We start from the raw sequence: 17,957 nt of genomic DNA, 5'->3' as shown, positions 1-17,957 counted from the left end.
CGACAACCCGTGTGCTAGTGCATCAACAGCATGTCTGTGCAATGCCTTTCGATCATGTACGTATTTTAGCTTGATCATTTGGTAACATTACCATACCGTCTACATACAAGCAAACAGGATCATTCTGCCAACTTTTACATCCTTCATAATGTACGTTGACAGGGTCTTGTTCATCGGTAGCGGTCAGCCTCCGTTTTCAGTAAATGTCCACTTCACCAAATGAATGGATCATTCTCCTAGACCCATAGGGCCATCATTGCGGGAATCTTTTGTATTGTGTTCAGCCAGAAACTTGACATTTTGAAGGTATGAAAAAATCTCTGTTTCGTCGATCACATTTGAACTTTGGCTCTTGATTGTTCCTACACTAATATTAATCTTCGACTCTCTGAGCCAAGGTAGTTACAGTTCGTCAGCATGGATTTCTTCGGATCCTGTTCATTTTCGACTGCAGGTTGGTTTCATTTACTGTGAAGTTCTGTAGAACCATACCGACCTACACTTCTGAAACAAGATTCAATCAATTCTGATCATGCAAGGCTTTTTCCTTGTGCAATTTGAATTTTTTTCTAGCTCTGTAGATCTACGGATCAGGCCTACTCCTCAGTACAACAGCCTCAGTGTTCTCTTGTGCAATTCTCTTCTTACACGAGGATGAGGACTAATTCTTGAAGATGGAAAGAGCGGTCAGGGTCTCCAACAAGGTCTCCCCATTCCTTTCCATCCTCTCTCAGAGAGGTGAAAGAACTTAGCCTAGATGGTGAGACGACAAGTGTCCCCATTGGGGTGTTGTACAAACTTCCCCCCAGAGATACCCCGTGCCTCAAAGCATCAACCAAAGGGCATTCACCTACACTTCAAGAGGTTAGGTTGGGTTTAGATTAAGTTTGGTACTTGTACTTTGCCTAGCCTAACTAGTTGCAGTCTAACCTTACCAGACCTGCATTTCAGTATCCTGGAACTTCTTGTCTAATGGCATCAACCAGGAGGTAGTCACCTGCTCTACAAGGACTAGGTTAGGTTAGGTTTGGTTGGGTACTTAGTCTAGCCTAACCTTACCAATCCTGCACTTCAGTATCCTGGGACTTCTTGTTTCATGGCATCAACCAGAAGCTAGTTACCCATTCTTCAAGGGTCTAGGTTGGGTTAGGTTAGGTACTTAACCCAACCTAGCCAAGCCTAAACTAAACCTAGCCTAGCCTGACCTAATCTGCACCTCAATAACCTGGATCTTCTTAGATCTGCAATCTTCAGGATCCGAGGACAGGCATTCCAGTGTTGTTAAGGAATGGTACCATGGTAGTTCCTTAGTCAACAAGAGGCGGGGGGCTAGTGTCCTCTCATCTCAGTTGACAATGCGGATGCACTGGTTTGCAGTAGCTCACTCAGCACAGCAGTCAACCAGACACATTCCAGGATGATGGATGTATGTTAGACGAGTTCGGTCACCAGGGTCAGTGTTAGCAACGATTGGTCTTGACATCTCGATGTTTCAAAGAATTTTTCGATCTACTCCGAAGATGTTACTATTTGGCTGTTTCTACAGACAGTGGGTATAACAGCCATTGACCAGGCCACATTGAAAATATTATTTCTTGTCTGATCGATGAAGTTATCAATGTTTGGGTTAGCTCATTATTTGGATAGGTGACCTCCTGGAGAACCAGATTCTGTTGGCGTCTGTGAGACATCCCTCACATCCATGGTTAGAAATGTTGGGATTAGTCAGTACTTGAATAGGTGACCTCATAGAAACTTCAGATGCTGTTGGTGCCTAGGAGACATCTTTTGCATCCATGATTCAAGTCTTGGGCTTACAACTTCTCGTTGTTTTGCCTGATTCGTCAGGAGATCAACAGTACCTCCAAACTAAGTTCCGACAACTTGTTTTTGATTCATACTCAGTGAAGAAGTGGTACCTAGGCACTCTATTTCTTTTGGCTTGATGTAGTTACACTCCTCCTGTGATGAGTGGAAGATGTAAGAAGTGGCTGCTGCTGCTGTAATTACCTGTTGATCCACAACCCGAGAAGAGAATATTATGTGGATCTTTAAACATGAGTCTCAAGATCCAAGATAGACACTCCTCAGCATGATAGCTATGTCACCACAGAAGTGCCATGGTCTACAAAAGGTCCTAGTGTCCTTTCATCTGCTCTATTGCAGTGCAAGTACACGAGCAGACAGAAGAAGTTTCAGTACACTGGCCAACCAGACATCCCAGGCAAGGTGAATGTAATTACAACAATTATTCGCTGAAGTCAAGAGATAAGGACAGTTGACCTTGGCACTTTGACTTCCTGAAATTAGTTCAACCTCTGAAGAAGCTTGACCATAGTCCTTTCTTGACTTACCGAAGTTGGCGCTGTTCTGTTCTGTCTTCTTGCACTGCTATGGTCCTGTAGTGGCAATGTCAGTATGACATCTATGTTGCTTGTGTAAGACTAGACTTTCAACCCAATGCTAACAACTTGTTTGTTAGCTTCGAGTTGTCCAAGAAACATTGTCCAAATTGTGTCTTCTCTGAATAGTGTGATGATCAGTGAGTGTATCCTGCAACTTCTTGGTGGACATCAGTATATTTCAGACCAGATCTTTCAAGGCCAGGTGCATCAGTCTGTCCATTGCATTCAGGAAGAACCTGTCGGTCTAGTACTAGGATGGAAAGTAATCGTGCAGATCACATTCGTCTCCTTTTACCTTGGGACATTGCCTATAGGTCCTTGGATTCCATGATGGATGCTCAACAAGTCATGTAGTTCACCCAGCTCTTGCGGGACAGGTTGCATCTTGCCTAAGGTGCAAGGAGAAGGTGTGTGTGGGACTGGCCTTTTCCCTTCTCCCGTCTTCTTGCCTCTTCCAGTGGGCAGAGGAATGGTGAACGAGCCGTTACGTGCTGGACTGGCATGCATGCAGGTGGACTAGATGACTTGAGTATCCTATCCATAATCTAGCTCTATTTGGATTAGTAGTTGCAAATCCTTCCTTCTCTCTAGCAGTGGGAGAGAGGGACTGACTATGATCAAACCAGTTGGTTATTCTTAGCTTTATAGTCTCCGACACTGGGGGTTCATCCAAACTTTTTCGAATCAAGGTTATTACATTCCTTTAATTCGTAATGCCCAGAAGTCTTAACAACTGAACATCTCTCTTGTTCAATAGATCAGAGGTATAGTCTCCTTCCTTTGCTTTTTCATGACCAGGAAGAGAGTACCCAGGTGAGCCGAACTACCAGTCAGTTCAGAGATTTACACAGAATCCTCCCTCGAAAAGTAAGCCTCCCATATGTAAAAACCAAGGGTTTGTAGGAACAAGTAACAAATTTTTAAAGTAATTTGTATCTTTCCTAACACACAAACCTGAGGTCCCATATGTAAAGGGCCCACCTCTTACCACCCCTCATTCTCTTACCTGGGCCAAAAGATAAACTGGCTGCGTAGGATTGACTGCACTCCAACTTGTTAGGTGGTGCTTCCACCCATACCATTGGTAACTGTTACCGTAACCACCTTGTAAAAGTTTAACAGTTGGATTTCCAGCTCGCTGAAAGTTAATCCCATATGTATAGACCTCAGGTTTGTATGGTAGGAAAAATACAAATTACTTTAAAAATCTGTCATTTTATATGGCTTTGAGAGTTACTTAAGTCAACATACTTGCAGTGTGAGACCTTAAATATCCCATTATATTTAAATTTATACCGTGCTCTTCAAATGTAAAATGTAGCTTTTTCTGTTATTTTGCTGCTATTACCATACCAGCAGTAATCAGCTTGGCTGGATGTTATGATGTACATTGCCCAAGAAATCCTTGCTTTCTTTGGCTACACATGCTGAGTTGGTTGTCTCGGAATCTCCATTTCATAAATGTTAGGTGTATTTTGCTGTAGATGTTAGTGTTATTGGGATACGTTCCAATTGCCAGTCTGGCATAAAATTGGGTGTTAGTGGTCATTCATCCTTTTTTCAGCTATGATAGTCAAAGTTTGTTCTTGTCGCAAGGGTGTGAAGGAAATATCAGTAGCTCAATAAATGACCACAGGTGTAAGTAAGTTTTATATGCTAAAATTGCATTTTTTAAAAGCATCCCCAGAGATTATCACTTGACAGTTCATTGTGGAGCATATTGTGGATGGCACTGAAAGTTCGTAACATCTCATTGGCCCCCAGCTGCTTTGCTGTGTCTCTTTTGATTTCATCCCTTCTGTAATCCCTTCCCATCCAGCTTCCAACTACTTAAACTTTTCCCTGCTCATTTTCCATGTCCTTGAAGCACAGATCCTAAGGGCAAGTTTTATAAGTCCAGCTATGGGACTCAATGGTCAAAGTAAACTACTGTACTTTACATTGTAATAATAGGAATGATTAAGTTAGTCGCTGTGATGTCCATAAAAGTAACCTTGTACAAACTGTTTGTGTTCCCATGGTATAATAATTTCTCTAATTTAGTAACCATCTGCTAGTGGATTTGATTAATTTTTTATGATCATAAATTATTTCTACAACAAATGGCAGTCATGACAGTCCTCAGGCTGCTTATCACTTATAGGGTAAATAACTTGATTACACTAATGATTCATTTGCATCTTTAACAGCAATATTGAGTGCGTTGAATTTAGTGCTTGAGCACCAATCAGGGGAGCATTTAACTTAGTGTGGTTGTGTTAGTTGTTTGCTTTTAAGATCGCAACCATTACTAGGTTTCAAGTACATATTGCTTTTCATTTCTAATGATGAATAGATAACTAATTATTGTGAAACTATCATATTTCGACAAATTCAGAGCTGTTATTAAGAATAAAATCTTCAGGAAAAAATGAAAATTCAAACATAACAAATACTGAAAGCTGTGGCCCAAACGGATATTGAGCAGAACTATTAATGTTGTGTACAGCCAGTAACCCGCCATAGGACCAGTGGACTTGTCTGGTTTGGCTTTGCAGAGCATTGGATGAAGGACAATCTTTCCTAATGGATTGAAAGAAATGATGGATTACAAGATGTTAATACTGTATAGTACAGTGATTTCCTGTATCTGGGAACCTGATGATATACAGTACTGTACAGTACTTTTAAAAATATGTTACTTTTAGTTAATAATATTTTGGGACTAATTTCTTAACAAATACATCTTAAAGTATAATAGCTCAAATAAAACTGATAGGTTTATAGGTGAATTTCATGAGGTGAGACGTTTGGCTTGTGGTGACACCACGGTTCCAATCTGGAAATATCGCCATGAATCTGGTTAAAACTCGTCCTACCTATCTTCAAAATAATTCAGAATATTTTTATTGAAAGTAATGGAGATCATAGCTATCCTAGTGGCTTAACCAAAACCAGATCATACCCCTGGGATGTTGATTTACTGATGGGGCATAACAACTCTTCTCCAGCCTTGCAAGTAAAGTACTTACGTTCTTAGTTACATTAGCAGTATGCATACTTTAAGGTCATGCCAATGGCATAAGGCCCAACTACATTACAGTATATAGTTAAGCTTTGTGCTTGAAATTTTTATATGACATCATTCACCAGTGCTTAATCTAAGTACTGTGGAAACTAAAAAATATGATCACTAAGTTCATATAATTTACATACAGCTATTGTTAACATTTTCAAACATAAAAAAGTTACTCAAAACATTTGCTCCTTACTTCATTAATATCAGCTGATGTATTAAATACAGTAGTCCAAAAGTTTCATTAAATTTCATTCTCACCTCAGAGAAATGCTTTATTTATTGAATTATAACTTTCCAGAATACATAGTGCAAAAAAAATTGCATTATTAATTTGGAAGCTGATTTTTTTGTGAAAGTACTTCACTTTAGAGTTATTTGGAAAATCTATAAAGATTAAAAACAAATGCCTACTCTTATTATTTACTTATAAATGTCCAAGGATTTTTATGCCATCAGATACATTAAGTTAATAATTTTGTGGCTTCTCTCTTTTTGAGAGTCATCTTTTTGCCTAAACAAGATCTTAGGGTGCTGAATGACCTCTTAGGCCCTAGTGCTTGGCCTTTGGCCTGAATTTTATATTCCATTTAAAGGTCTTATGCATTGACTTATTAGCACTACTTTGTCACTTTTTTCCTCTTACAAGAGTTGAGTTTTAGCCCTGTGATCTGGTTAAATGAGAGTACCCTATAATTAATCAATTGCTAACTGCTGTCAAGACAGGTATCTCAGTCGAGGAGGACACCCAGCACCCAAAGTTTACAGTTATTGTACAATTTATGCAAAGATGTACTCTATGATTATTGTTCAAAAGGGTGAAAATACAGTACTGTGCTTACTTGAGAGGAAAAGAGGTTAACTATCACTTTACCATCTTGACTGGTATCTTTGAAAATTTCTTTCCAAATGGAAACATGTTAAAAAATAGAATTGTAATGGTTAACGCTGTTGGTCATGGGCACCAAGGACAAGCAGGAAAATGCCTCCCGGGATTTCTTTGAACTAGTACAAAATACAGTATGCTCCAGATGGAGCCTTCCGTCCCTCAGGAATGGTGTGTGGAAACGCTCAAAAACAGCTTTAATACTGTGTGATATTAAATAAACTGCACAAAAATGAATTACCTGTGGATAGTGTCCAGTATTCTTTAGCAGCAGCTATCAAGTGGACTTGGAATTGCATTCACCGTTTGTTGCAAAAATATAAATTATATACCCTAATTTAAATTGTAACAGTTTCTTATAAACTTGATGTAATTGAATGAGATGAATATTGCAAATTTGATAAAATTTCTTTGAGGGACTTGTGTCCAAGACTAAATTAAATTTTAGGTGGACGTATAAAAAATATATTCAAACATAATAAATTTCTTACATTCACAGACTGGATCACATTAGTTAGTCATCAGGTAACAGTGTATTTCAAATGAATGTATCCAGTTCTCCAATAGATTAACACTACCTGTATTTTTACGCACTGTTATTTTGTTGTAGTTGAAAACCATAATATTGCCAATGGTTTAATCTGTTATTAATAAGGCTATGGTTTGTATATACATATATATAAAACAAAGTTTCCTTTAAAAATTTGAATTTCTTCAATTCTGTTCATTCAAAAGATATCTTTGTAAGGCTTTGGTCAGTATTGGTAGTATTTGTAATGCAGTATGCTCTGTTAAGGCAGGTGCTGCAATAATTCTTAATTGAAAAGTTACTAACCCATTCGATTTCATTTTATGAACAAGTTTAGAGTGCTTTCATCTTTCTATAAAAAATCAGCATTGTTGTTGTCATGTACCTTTTGTCTGTCCATCTTTTGTTTAATTATGCTCTTGTACATTTCCATGATCGGTATCTTATCTAAAGCAAGTATGGTAGGTAAGTATAGTTTGTTTAGGTAGTGGAGAAATTTGTTGAAAACTTGTATTTGGTATAGTAATTGCTACACTTCTTTCAATTGAAATGTCAATAAAGTGCTGCTATTTCCATAAATTTGTGCATTGCTTTTATCGACTTAATATATTTTTTTTCTTAAAAGAGACAAACTACTTCTAGCAGTTAGATTATGCTTTCTGTATCATAAAGTTGATTGCCGCTTTCGAATCAGTTGGCAGCCTTGCCATTCAGTATAGTTGAAGTGTTCCAGGGCTTAGTTTTAATGTCATATGCAACAGATAATGAGAGGATCAATAATTTCTGTTGGAAAGGTCAGACAGTGGAAAACATGCAAGTGATTTCCACACTCGGTAACATATGATAGTGTAAGGATGTTTATTTGCTTTATATCAGTACTGGATTTGACAGGATACCTTTCGAAGTATATCATAATCTCTGTCGTTGATCTCATGGTGCATATGGTGAAATTTTGTGCTCTGATCACAAAGCCTCATCAGATTTCCCACTAAATAACATATCTGCTATGAACAGTGAAGTACTATTTATGCATAGGAAGTAAAAGCATTGTATTGAAACTTTCCTGGAAAGTGGTATGGCCACCAGAACATGGTCATCCACCTGGTATTAGGCTTTGTTATGAACTCAATTTAGACTGCTTGTGCTTGATACCATTCTAAGCTTTCCATTCTGATTTTCTTAGCTGAGTAATTTTGATTGATCTCTTCAAAAGTAATTTAGTGTTCCTTTTACTACATCTAGAACAACCTTGGGAAGTCTGTCACCAAACACAGTAGATCTGAGACCCACTCATGTTGTGGTTAATAGGGGGCCGTGAGGATAATGTGGGAAGTGCTTGAAATCCAGAATTTTACCTGAACCAGGAAGATCAGAGAGAAGGGGAAAACACGAAAACTTCTTGGTCATCCCACCCTTAGAGCACTGTATCTGTGGCCCAGTCTTCTGAGAGCAATACAAGGGCAACTTGTGATTTAAAGACATTACAAACAGGCCTGCCATGGATGAACCCCCCTGAGACCCCTTAAAGCTATGCAAATGTCTGTGTTGAAAGACCACTCCACTGGGAAGATTTAGTTTCCTGCTTAAGGAGTGAGCAGTAATGTTTTAAGACCCTGGATGAATCTTAGAATGATTGTTGTGCTGTGGCCACGCTGCTCAAGAGATGTCCACAGCTGAGAGCCGCAGATCTATCATGTGTGTCCTCTTGATTCTTCAGGTTGGCTGGCATAGTCACAATGTTGGTCATAACTCTTTTAAGTTTAATCCTTGCACAAATGGTCAATATGTGGGCACCCTGACCTTCAAGGTATCCTTGAAGTGAAGTGTTTCTGGGTCTTCCAAAACCAGACCCCTGTGATAGGCACTTGTTCTCTTTTCAGGAGTAGATGTCCATCACTGGGACTAAGACAGTCCAGCACTGAAGCAGCATTCCATGATACTACAGGCTGAAGGATCAAATTCTGAATCTGATGAAATGGGCCAGTTTCTTTAAGGATACCTATTGCAGGTTGCCACTGCTTTGTTGTTGGATTTACACCATTTGAGAATGGTTAAAGAGCAAACTTTAGTTGGTGAATTTTGTCCTCTACAGGCCTCACCTTTTCATCTAGGGTGTTGATGGCCATACCCAGATCTGTTGTCTATGTGAAAAGGAACAGATCTGATTTTGCTAAATTGACCTGAAGGCCAGATTAGTGGCAAAAGGCCCACAAGATTTTTGGGCACTCTGTTAGAGCTCAGTCATCCAGGTAGTGCCAAAGATGGTTGTCCAACTGTGAGCATTGTTGTTACAGGAGCCAAGACCTTGTGGGGACCTAAGGCACTGTTGATAACCTAAACCATAGGACTGAACTGGTATACCTTTCCAAACCATCTGAAGTGAAGGAACTCCCTTGAGGTTGGATGGATTGGGATGTGGATGCTAAAAAGTCAGTCTTTTGATGGATCTTTCCAGGTCCATTGCAATCATCTTAAAGGGCATTTGCACCAAGTCTGTTATAGGTAACCACCCTTTTGAAGTTTTCAGCTGTACAAATAGCCAACTGCAAATTCCAAGTTTAATAGCTGTTTCTCCATGGTGGCTCCTTTCTTCAGTGTCAGTTGTACCTCATCATTTAGGGCACTAAAATTCTTTAATCCCTGTATGTAGAGTTCAAACTCAACCGGGAGAGGGAGGGAGATTTTCTCTAGGAAAAGAGCTTATAATGTTGATGTAGGACTTCAGGCACCTCTGCTGCCCTCTGGCTTGGGACTTTGAGAAAGCTATAGCTCCTCTGTTGGGGTGAAATGATTTCTTAAATTTCCACTGCTGGCAGAATCTGTTACCTGAGTAAGAAAAGAGGGGACATCTATGCTGGAAGGTGCCCCTGTGCCAGTGCAGGGTAACTGCCCTCAAACTTTTCTACTGGGAGGGCCTCGCTCTGAATGAATGGGGACTTCCTCTATTGAAAACTGGCTGTTGGTGGTGTTAAAGGTGGTCAAGTGAAAAGGTTTGTTGATTGCTGCCTTTGTATATATTTTTGCAAGAGTCTTCCCAACTCTTGCACCAGATCCTCTGAGAAGAGGAAAGGGTATAGTGGATTCAAAGTCTCAGGTTCCTGATGGTCAGCCAGGGAGATTTGGTTGAAGTCCCTAAAGGCTAAGTTCCTCTTCTTCATTACCTGTCCTAAGAGGTAGAACAGCCTTATGTACAGAGTGAAGGCCCTTTCCCATGAATGGCCCATCCCCTCTAGCCATTGCAGTGTCCTCCATCAGCAGGTCATTCTTTCCAGGAGGGAGATTGTGCTACTGAACACATATTTCTGCCATTTCCCAACAGAAACACTCAAAAGTATCCCATTCTTGTGTCACTCCTTGCAGGACTTCTCCTTTTCTTGCTTCAGAGTTTGGGTTTTTGGGGCACTTCACCTTAGCATATCTATGCCTGTTGATGCTGCTGCAGCGAGGGTTAATCTTGTCTGAATTGTGTAGAAGGCTTGAGGAATAGCTGCTGCCTAAGCTCTCCAGGAACAGTGATCAGTCTTTCCTGATTCTCTGCTTGATATCTCCTTCTGTGGTTAGAGGGTTTCCGTCTAAACCATCCCAGAGGGCAAAGGCCTGAAGAATGGATCCCCACTCCTTGGGCCAGACCTATAATTCACTTGATGTTGGTCCTTTGATGTCATTGAGGGTGTTGTCCCCTTGGAAAAGTCATCTGGTAAGTGGAGACTTGCTGAAGCTGCCAGGAAGGTTCACAGCCAGAGGTGTAGGGAACTGTGCTGAAGGTGGTGGTTCAGCAGAAAGTTACATCTGGTTTAAGGCAAACCAGATCTGGGCTTGAACTACCAAGGCAGTTTGCTGGTGAAAGCTGTCCAGGAGAGCTTCATCTATGGCTGCTCCTGGAGCCAGCAGTGTTGTGACATAGACGTGGCAGTGGCCGCAGGATGAAACACTCCTATATATGGGACCTTTTGTTAGCTGAAGAGCCTGAACACACATCAGCAGTATTTATTTGCTTTATTCTGAGTAGATTTGAACCACTGATTCATGTCCCAGGCAGACTAAAAAAGTGTTCTGAAGTAAACAGCACTGTTTTCCTTTCAATAAGTAAGGGTCTTTACCCAGGACATAAGCAGCAAGCCTTACCTTGCAGACCTTTGCACATGTGCTGAGGCTTATTGAAACAGGGTCAGACCAACAAAAGCCTGGAGCAAAAACTTAATAAACTCCAAAAAACAACATTCAGCATTCACATCACCTCACTATGTCATTCTGTTCCAGAGTAGAAATGAGACCTATTTAGATATACAGTAACCTTTTAAAAACTGAAGGTTACTAGAACTAATTCAACACAAAAAGACTCATTGTCCTCCAATTATGAAAAACTTAGAATGGAGTGAAATTTAATTTTACTTAAATTCCCGATTCTGTGTTTAAACAATCTAAAGAAAAAGGTAACAGATAGAATGATTTCTTGAAATGCTCCCTGGGAAGATAAAAAAAAAAATTCATAACCCCTCACTCCGATTCTGGATAAAGTCAGGAAAGCGTCAACAGATGTAAGAAGGAAAGCAAAATTATGAATGAAGCCTTTCCAAAAAATGAACATAAGATTGGTTACTTACTTCAGATCTGTGAAGGAAGACAAACTTAAGGCAGTTCCCCCAACGCACAAATATATGCCTGTAAGGGAAAACTAAACTAGGGTAAGGATAAAGAGTAATAGTGAGAAAAAACTAAGCAGTAGTGTAACAAGGCACAAAAACTTGGGCCTTAATGTAAAGAGTGTTTGTCAGAGAATGTAGTTATATTTGTCAGGCAAGAGTATCAATTACTTTCAGTCAGTTAGTGTTGCCTGAAAATTGTTCGAAAATTTATCCAAAAATTTCGGCATAGTTTTGTTTTCATATGTAGAAACATAAATTGTTAAGGTCTTCAGGTTTCTGATCCCACAAAAATATTAATCTTCTTTTTTGGGATTCTTTTTTGGATCTTTTCAACCACTAATCCTTATTGTTTAGGGGATAGGTAGCAGAAATGCTAGTAAGGGAATATGAAGATAGTCGTGTGTGAAAATGAAGGATTTGACAAGCAAATTGTCCGATACCATACAAATCAGGTATTTCCAGTGTCTAGCAGAGTCCTTGGATGCTTCTTTCACATTTCTTTCATAGCATTTGTTTAGATAGTACTGTACACAAGCATCCAGCTAATATACTTAAGGCTGGGAAAAAGAATATCAAGAAAAGGCTGGTGGATGTTCAATTCTGTATTCTCATATTGCTTAGCTGCTTACATTTACCTCTGCTGTAGCCAGACAGTACTATAATCTGTAATAAGCACTTATTCTGAATGTTTTTTGAGAGAAAAGATATAAAGTGTGACAAATTTAGCTTCTTTAACTGCTTTTCTCCATTAATGACTGCCTTACCTCTATATTAAAATTAAGTTTTTACTAAAGCAAAGCATTTATATTTGACCAGTGATAATGATCTTTGTAAGAAGCTAAATATGTTTCTCATTATTTATTGCAATATTATGGTGACATAGTTTTGATGTAAGCTGGGCCATTGAATAGATTATATGTCCTTTTATTCAACTGTGCATTACCGTATTTGTAGTTTTGTTTCCTATAGTTTAATTGAGAAATATCAGTTTTAAAAAAATTATTTAATGTGTCTCATATGTATATGTAATAACTTTCTATTATTTATAAAGTTTTTTAAGTAATCAAAATTTATACATAAAATATTATGGCCAATACAGTATGTTTAAATTTAGGGACATTATAGTAAATTTCAAGGAATTTGTAATGATGGTGTAATGTCAGTCATATCCTGAAGGAAACTATATTGTAAGCTACTTATCAGTCAAATTTGGCTATTCATATACTACAGTAGTTGATAGCATGTGTATCTATATATCTGTCTCTTCTTATACTCCGGTCATACGTGTAAACCTTTTTGTAAGTTATAATTTTGTTTCTTCTTTTATACATTTTCCTCAGTTTTACTCTGAGCAGATTATTTGACCACATAAGGAAAATTGAACAAGAATGTGTGAAACTAGAAGCAGTGGAGCAGAAGATTGCAAAGGAGACTGTTTTACAGATAACTAGTAGTATTAGGCATTTATAACAATTCTTAAAAAGTGTTTAGAAATATCTTTGAGTCTGCATTAATGCAGCTGAAAAAGGAAAATAGTATTAGTTTAAGCCCAGGTGTGTAAAATCTTGAACCCCTTTCTGCTCAAGATATTAGAAAGAGTGAAAGAGAAACTAAGAAGTATCAGTAAACCCGGTTGATGCCATTTGCCTTGCCTTGTTTTAACCAGGTACCTGAGTTAATCTTAGACTTTTGTGCCTCACCTGAAAAAATAATCATATTGTAATGGCCTTTGTATACATTAAAATAGTTATATATACTACTAATATTACTGTTTTTTTTGTGAATCTGAGTTGTCTTTGAAATTTTCTGTGCCATTGTACATGGTTTGCTTAAAAAGGTGAAAGATGTCTCTCTCCATTGCTTCACTTTCATTGTAGTCAAATAATCTGGTTACAGTATACAGTATACATTTATATATTAGCTTTATAATTTTTTGAAGTAGATAGTTATATAGATACAGTATACATGTTACTGTATTTTGAAATGCTTGCAAAACATTATAGAAATCAATTTTCCTTTATTTCAGTATCACAGATTCTTGTCAGAAAGAAAACCTGGGGATCATTGTGCAATATAAGGTGAAAGTTAAATTAATTCTGGGACCCCTTGTTGGGTAAGTATTAACCAGGATTTCTTTATTTTATTCAACAATAGGCTTCTAACGATTAAATGCATGGTGCCCTGTAGATCTAAGTACTTGGTTTCATGTTCATGGCTTGAATTCTTTTATGCAAGGGGTAACATAAAGCTGTAACTTTGGCAGTGGGACATAGTATTACCAGAATAAAATAAAAAATATCATGATAGTTACCAGTACAGTACCTCTGTATTTAGTTACAAATCTCAGATATGAAAAATTTTGGAAAAATTTTCCTGTCACCAAGTTTTTTCTATTCAGTAATAGTCAGTATAGCATACAGTTCATATGACAGAGAAAGTTCGAAAATAATAATAAAGTAGTAAGAGAATTTCATGTAAATAACTCAAAATGTTTCCATGGTCAAAAACCAAAATGTATTGTTATATGATATTTTGCTTTTTATTGTGAAGTAGGCCAGATATATCTTGCTTAACATTGCAGTTACCCCTGTAATATTTAATCTGAGTTATTATATTAAACTGTTAGTTAACTTAAAATTTTCATTGCCTTGGTGAAATTTTAAAATTATAGGATACCATTCAGTTTTATAAAAAAAAAAAAAAAAGATATGGAGAGAACATTGTGCATAATGAAATACCATGATTAATAAAGCTGCATTTAGCTTTGTATATTTGTGCACAGTTGTATGCCATTGTGTGAAATTTTTTCTTTAACTGAAATTATTTATCATCCATAGTGACTTAGTGGCAGAATTACCCTTCACTTTGATGCATCCCAAACCAGAAGAGGAACAGGAGAGCAACAAGCCAGCAGCACCGGCTACCTCCTCACCCACCCAAGATTCTGATTCAGCTCCTCCTGTTGACACAAACCTCATTGAACTGGACACGTTAGTATTTATTTTTAGTTTGGTTAGAAGAATTTCCTGTCTCAAGGAGCAATGATACTTCTTGTAACCAAAATGATACAGCATTATTCTAGTTCTTCACAGCATTTACCAGGGATGATTGACCATGACAGTTTAGTAATATGTAAGAAGTGCCTGTTGCTATCAGTATTACAGTATTGCTTTTATGTCAGGCTTGCCTTTTACATGTTAAAAAGGGATTGTAGTGATCTTTCCCATCCTTAGACTATTATTTTTTTTTAATTTCTATAAGTGAAATGTTTCATTTTCTGTCTGGGAGTGGAGGTTTTCAGGCAAGAGTAAATACATTAGTTAATGTTTTAGTTCAGAAAATAATTTAGCCATTAATGCTTGCCCCACTTCTGTGTTGCAGATCTCTTTAGAATTTAATTTGATTCGAACATCATCAACATTAATTGTTTTGAAACATACCTGAAGTTAACAGGGATTTTTATATAAGTAACTTACCAGTAATTACTTAGCTAAGAGTTTCTACTCGCACGGGAGCTTAAATTTGAAATTCACAGTAGCGATTCTTTTGTTTATGTAGGTGACTAGCCCCGTCCACTTTCAGGGTAAGAGAGAGGAACAACTCAGCCAAGAGCTTTAATTTATTTCTGCCAGCTTACAACCACACACAGTTATAAGAGTGCAGCTTGTTTTTGGATTCAGATTGATATCTTCTCTTGCAGTGAGGTATTTTGCCTACAGTAGCCTTTGGCATATGCACAGCACAGGTATTTAGTTAGGTTTTACAGTGAAACTTTTAATTAGACAATTGTCCTCCTAGAGAGACTTACTGACTTTGACTTTTTTCTATTAGTTGACTAATGTCTGACACTAGCGCTTCTAGTTTTCAGTATTGTAGCAAAGGCTGCAATACTTGATTGACAAAAGCATGCTATGATTTTCACACCCTTTGCACTATCTGTAGAGGACAAGTATGTTCTATTGACCTAACCTGTGGAGAGTTTAGGGACTGGGACAAGAAGAAATGGAAGAATTTAACTTCTCACTTGACAAAGTTAGAGAGAGACCGTAAGAGAAAAGCGGCTTCTAGACCCGATGTTAAATCATTAGCCAGCCAGAGTATGAACCCTAAGTCTAGTAGTGTGGATGTACTTATTGTCTCTTCTGCTCGCTTTGTCTCTCCCATGTCCAGCCCTCCTTTGATCCCACCTACTCCTTCTCCTGGCTCCCATGCTTCCGAAGTCAATTGCTTTGCCAGCCTTGAGACCAGGTTTGACTGAAAGTTTGAGCGTATTGCAAATACAGTGTTCCAATTAGGGACATCAGTGTGTGCTCTTATGGCCAAAATGGTTGAGAAAAGTGCCAGTGAAGTGATAGTGGAGGAGCTGGCTGCCCGTCCCACTGACTCTCCTAGGCAAATGTCACTGCCATACTCCCCTAAACCTGGGAGGAGGCATACTGGAAGCCCAAGGGAAGTTGGTGGGGTCTGCCCACAGGTAGCTGCCTCCTTAGTCGCACCTGTTGTGTCCCAGGTTGTGACAAAAGGCAGCCATTGGAAAGGCATCTCGGATGTGCATCATCTCTCATCGAGTTTGGGAGATTCCAGTCCTAGTAAGGGGCGCCAGTGGCGCTTCTCGAATGAGTCTCGCCCCCTGAAGAGGCATTCGGCGTACAGGGACCAGTCTCCCCCCCGCTACCCAGCAAAAGGTTTAGAGAACCTTCCTGTAGCCCTTGACCTTTGTGCAACACTTGGGATAGCCCCGAATATTTTTCTCCATCTGAGTGCCGGTATTTGGCTCCCAGGACTTCATCCTCATCTTTTAAGTACTCTTGTTTCGTCTTCCAAGCACACTTCCTCTCGCGAGCGCCCACATACCTTGACCGAGCACTCAGTAGTGCCCGAGCGCCTATTAGCACCCAAGCGCCATGCAGTCTCTGAGCGCCCTCTAGCACCCAAGTGCCCATCTTCAGTAGAGTGCCCAGTATCAGCTGATCGCCCAGCGCCAGTTCCTGTTGATTTGGTATCTTATTCCAAGCGCCCGGCTCCAGCTCCGGCTTGCTTGGCTCCTCCTAGTCCGTCTCACAGTACGAGTCCTCCAACTTCAGCAGAGCTGGACCCTTCTTTAGCGCCTATCCAGGATCAGTTGGACAGCATTTTGAGACTCCAGAAGCCTTCTTCGTCAGTTAAAGCCCCTACGGATCCTTCCTTGTCTCCAATTTCTTCGGATAAGGAAAATCTAGGCCAGGACTCTGCCCCATCAGCCTATGCATCCTTGCTCAGGTATGTGTTGCTGAACTTCTCCGATTTCTTCACTCCAGCTGCTCTGGATGAGCAACCAGCCAGCCAATTCAGCCACACTCCCTGAAATGGTTCTCTCGTCCTCTTCATAGAAAGCTTTGTGTGAAGTGGAAGATTGGCTCTCTGAAAAGAGACAGCAGGGCAAGGCCTCCTTTAGTATTCCGCCTTCTCGTCTTTCATGTAGAAGGTGTCTGTCATACGCTATGGGAGAAGCTCCTTCCTTAGGAGTGGCTGCCTCTTCCCAAGGGGACTTCTCCAGGCTCATCAACATGCTGTGTAGGTCCACCTTCTCCTCTGCTAAAGTGATGTTTTCATCCTTGGAGATGGACCATTTGCTCAGGAACCTGTTTGAAGTATTTGAGGTTCTGAGCTTCCTAGATTGGTCTGTGGGAGCATTAGCCAGGAAAATTCAAGATTTTTCCTCACTGCCAGAAGACTGTGTTGCGGACTGGCTCATTGTACCCTCCTGTGCTGATAAGGCTGTTAGGGATGGTTCACAGGAGTTCGCCTCTCTCTGTGCCATGGGTATTCTTAAAAAGAGGGAGCTCTGGGTTTCTTTTACCTCCAAGGGCATGACCACATCACATAAGTCAGCACTCCTCTCCTCTCCTCTCAACAAACACCACCTGTTTCCGCAGGCCATGGTCAATGAGACTGCGTCACACCTGCACAAGAAATAAATGCAAGATCTTCTAACACAATCTACGAGATGCCCCAGGGAGTGGGCCACCTTCAGCACCAAGTCAAGCTCACCTGTTCAGCTGCAGCCCTTTCGAGACAGCAGGCAGAGGTCGCAATCAAGACCTCGAGCAACAGTTCATTTCACCTTGTGAGCTATAAAGAAATCCTCCTTGAAACCTTCCTCCAGTAAGTGAGGATTCAGTCCTTCATGCTCCTGGGTGCCAGACTCCATCTCTTCTGGGAGAAACGGAGTGCGAAAGGAGCAGAGCAATGGGTAGTGAAAGTTCTGGAGGAGAGATACTCTCTCCCCTTCAAGGAGAGGCCTCCCTTAGTCAACACTTCTGTCACATTGACAGCCTACTCTGTAGGATCGGAGAGGTATTCAGCCCTCTGAGAGGGAGTCTCTTCCTTCCTCAGAAAAGGGGCGATAGAGGCAGTCAACGATATCAGGTTGAAGGGGTTTTACAACCGACTGGTT

The 17,957-nt window shown here is 39.7% G+C and overlaps 1 protein-coding gene across 1 annotated transcript in view; it reads left to right on the top strand.

The window, feature by feature from the left end:
* Positions 1–17,957, top strand: part of krz (beta-arrestin protein kurtz) — a 242,100-nt gene that overhangs the window by 209,507 nt on the left and 14,636 nt on the right. The window contains exons 10-11 of the mRNA XM_067099997.1: positions 13,548–13,634; positions 14,359–14,511. Coding sequence (XP_066956098.1) covers positions 13,548–13,634; positions 14,359–14,511 — 240 coding nt within the window. The remainder of the gene's footprint in view (positions 1–13,547; positions 13,635–14,358; positions 14,512–17,957) is intronic.

The sequence above is a fragment of the Macrobrachium rosenbergii genome, chromosome 56 (assembly GCF_040412425.1).
Source record: "Macrobrachium rosenbergii isolate ZJJX-2024 chromosome 56, ASM4041242v1, whole genome shotgun sequence".
Lineage (NCBI taxonomy): Eukaryota > Metazoa > Arthropoda > Malacostraca > Decapoda > Palaemonidae > Macrobrachium > Macrobrachium rosenbergii.
This window is presented reverse-complemented; position numbering and strand designations above follow the sequence as displayed.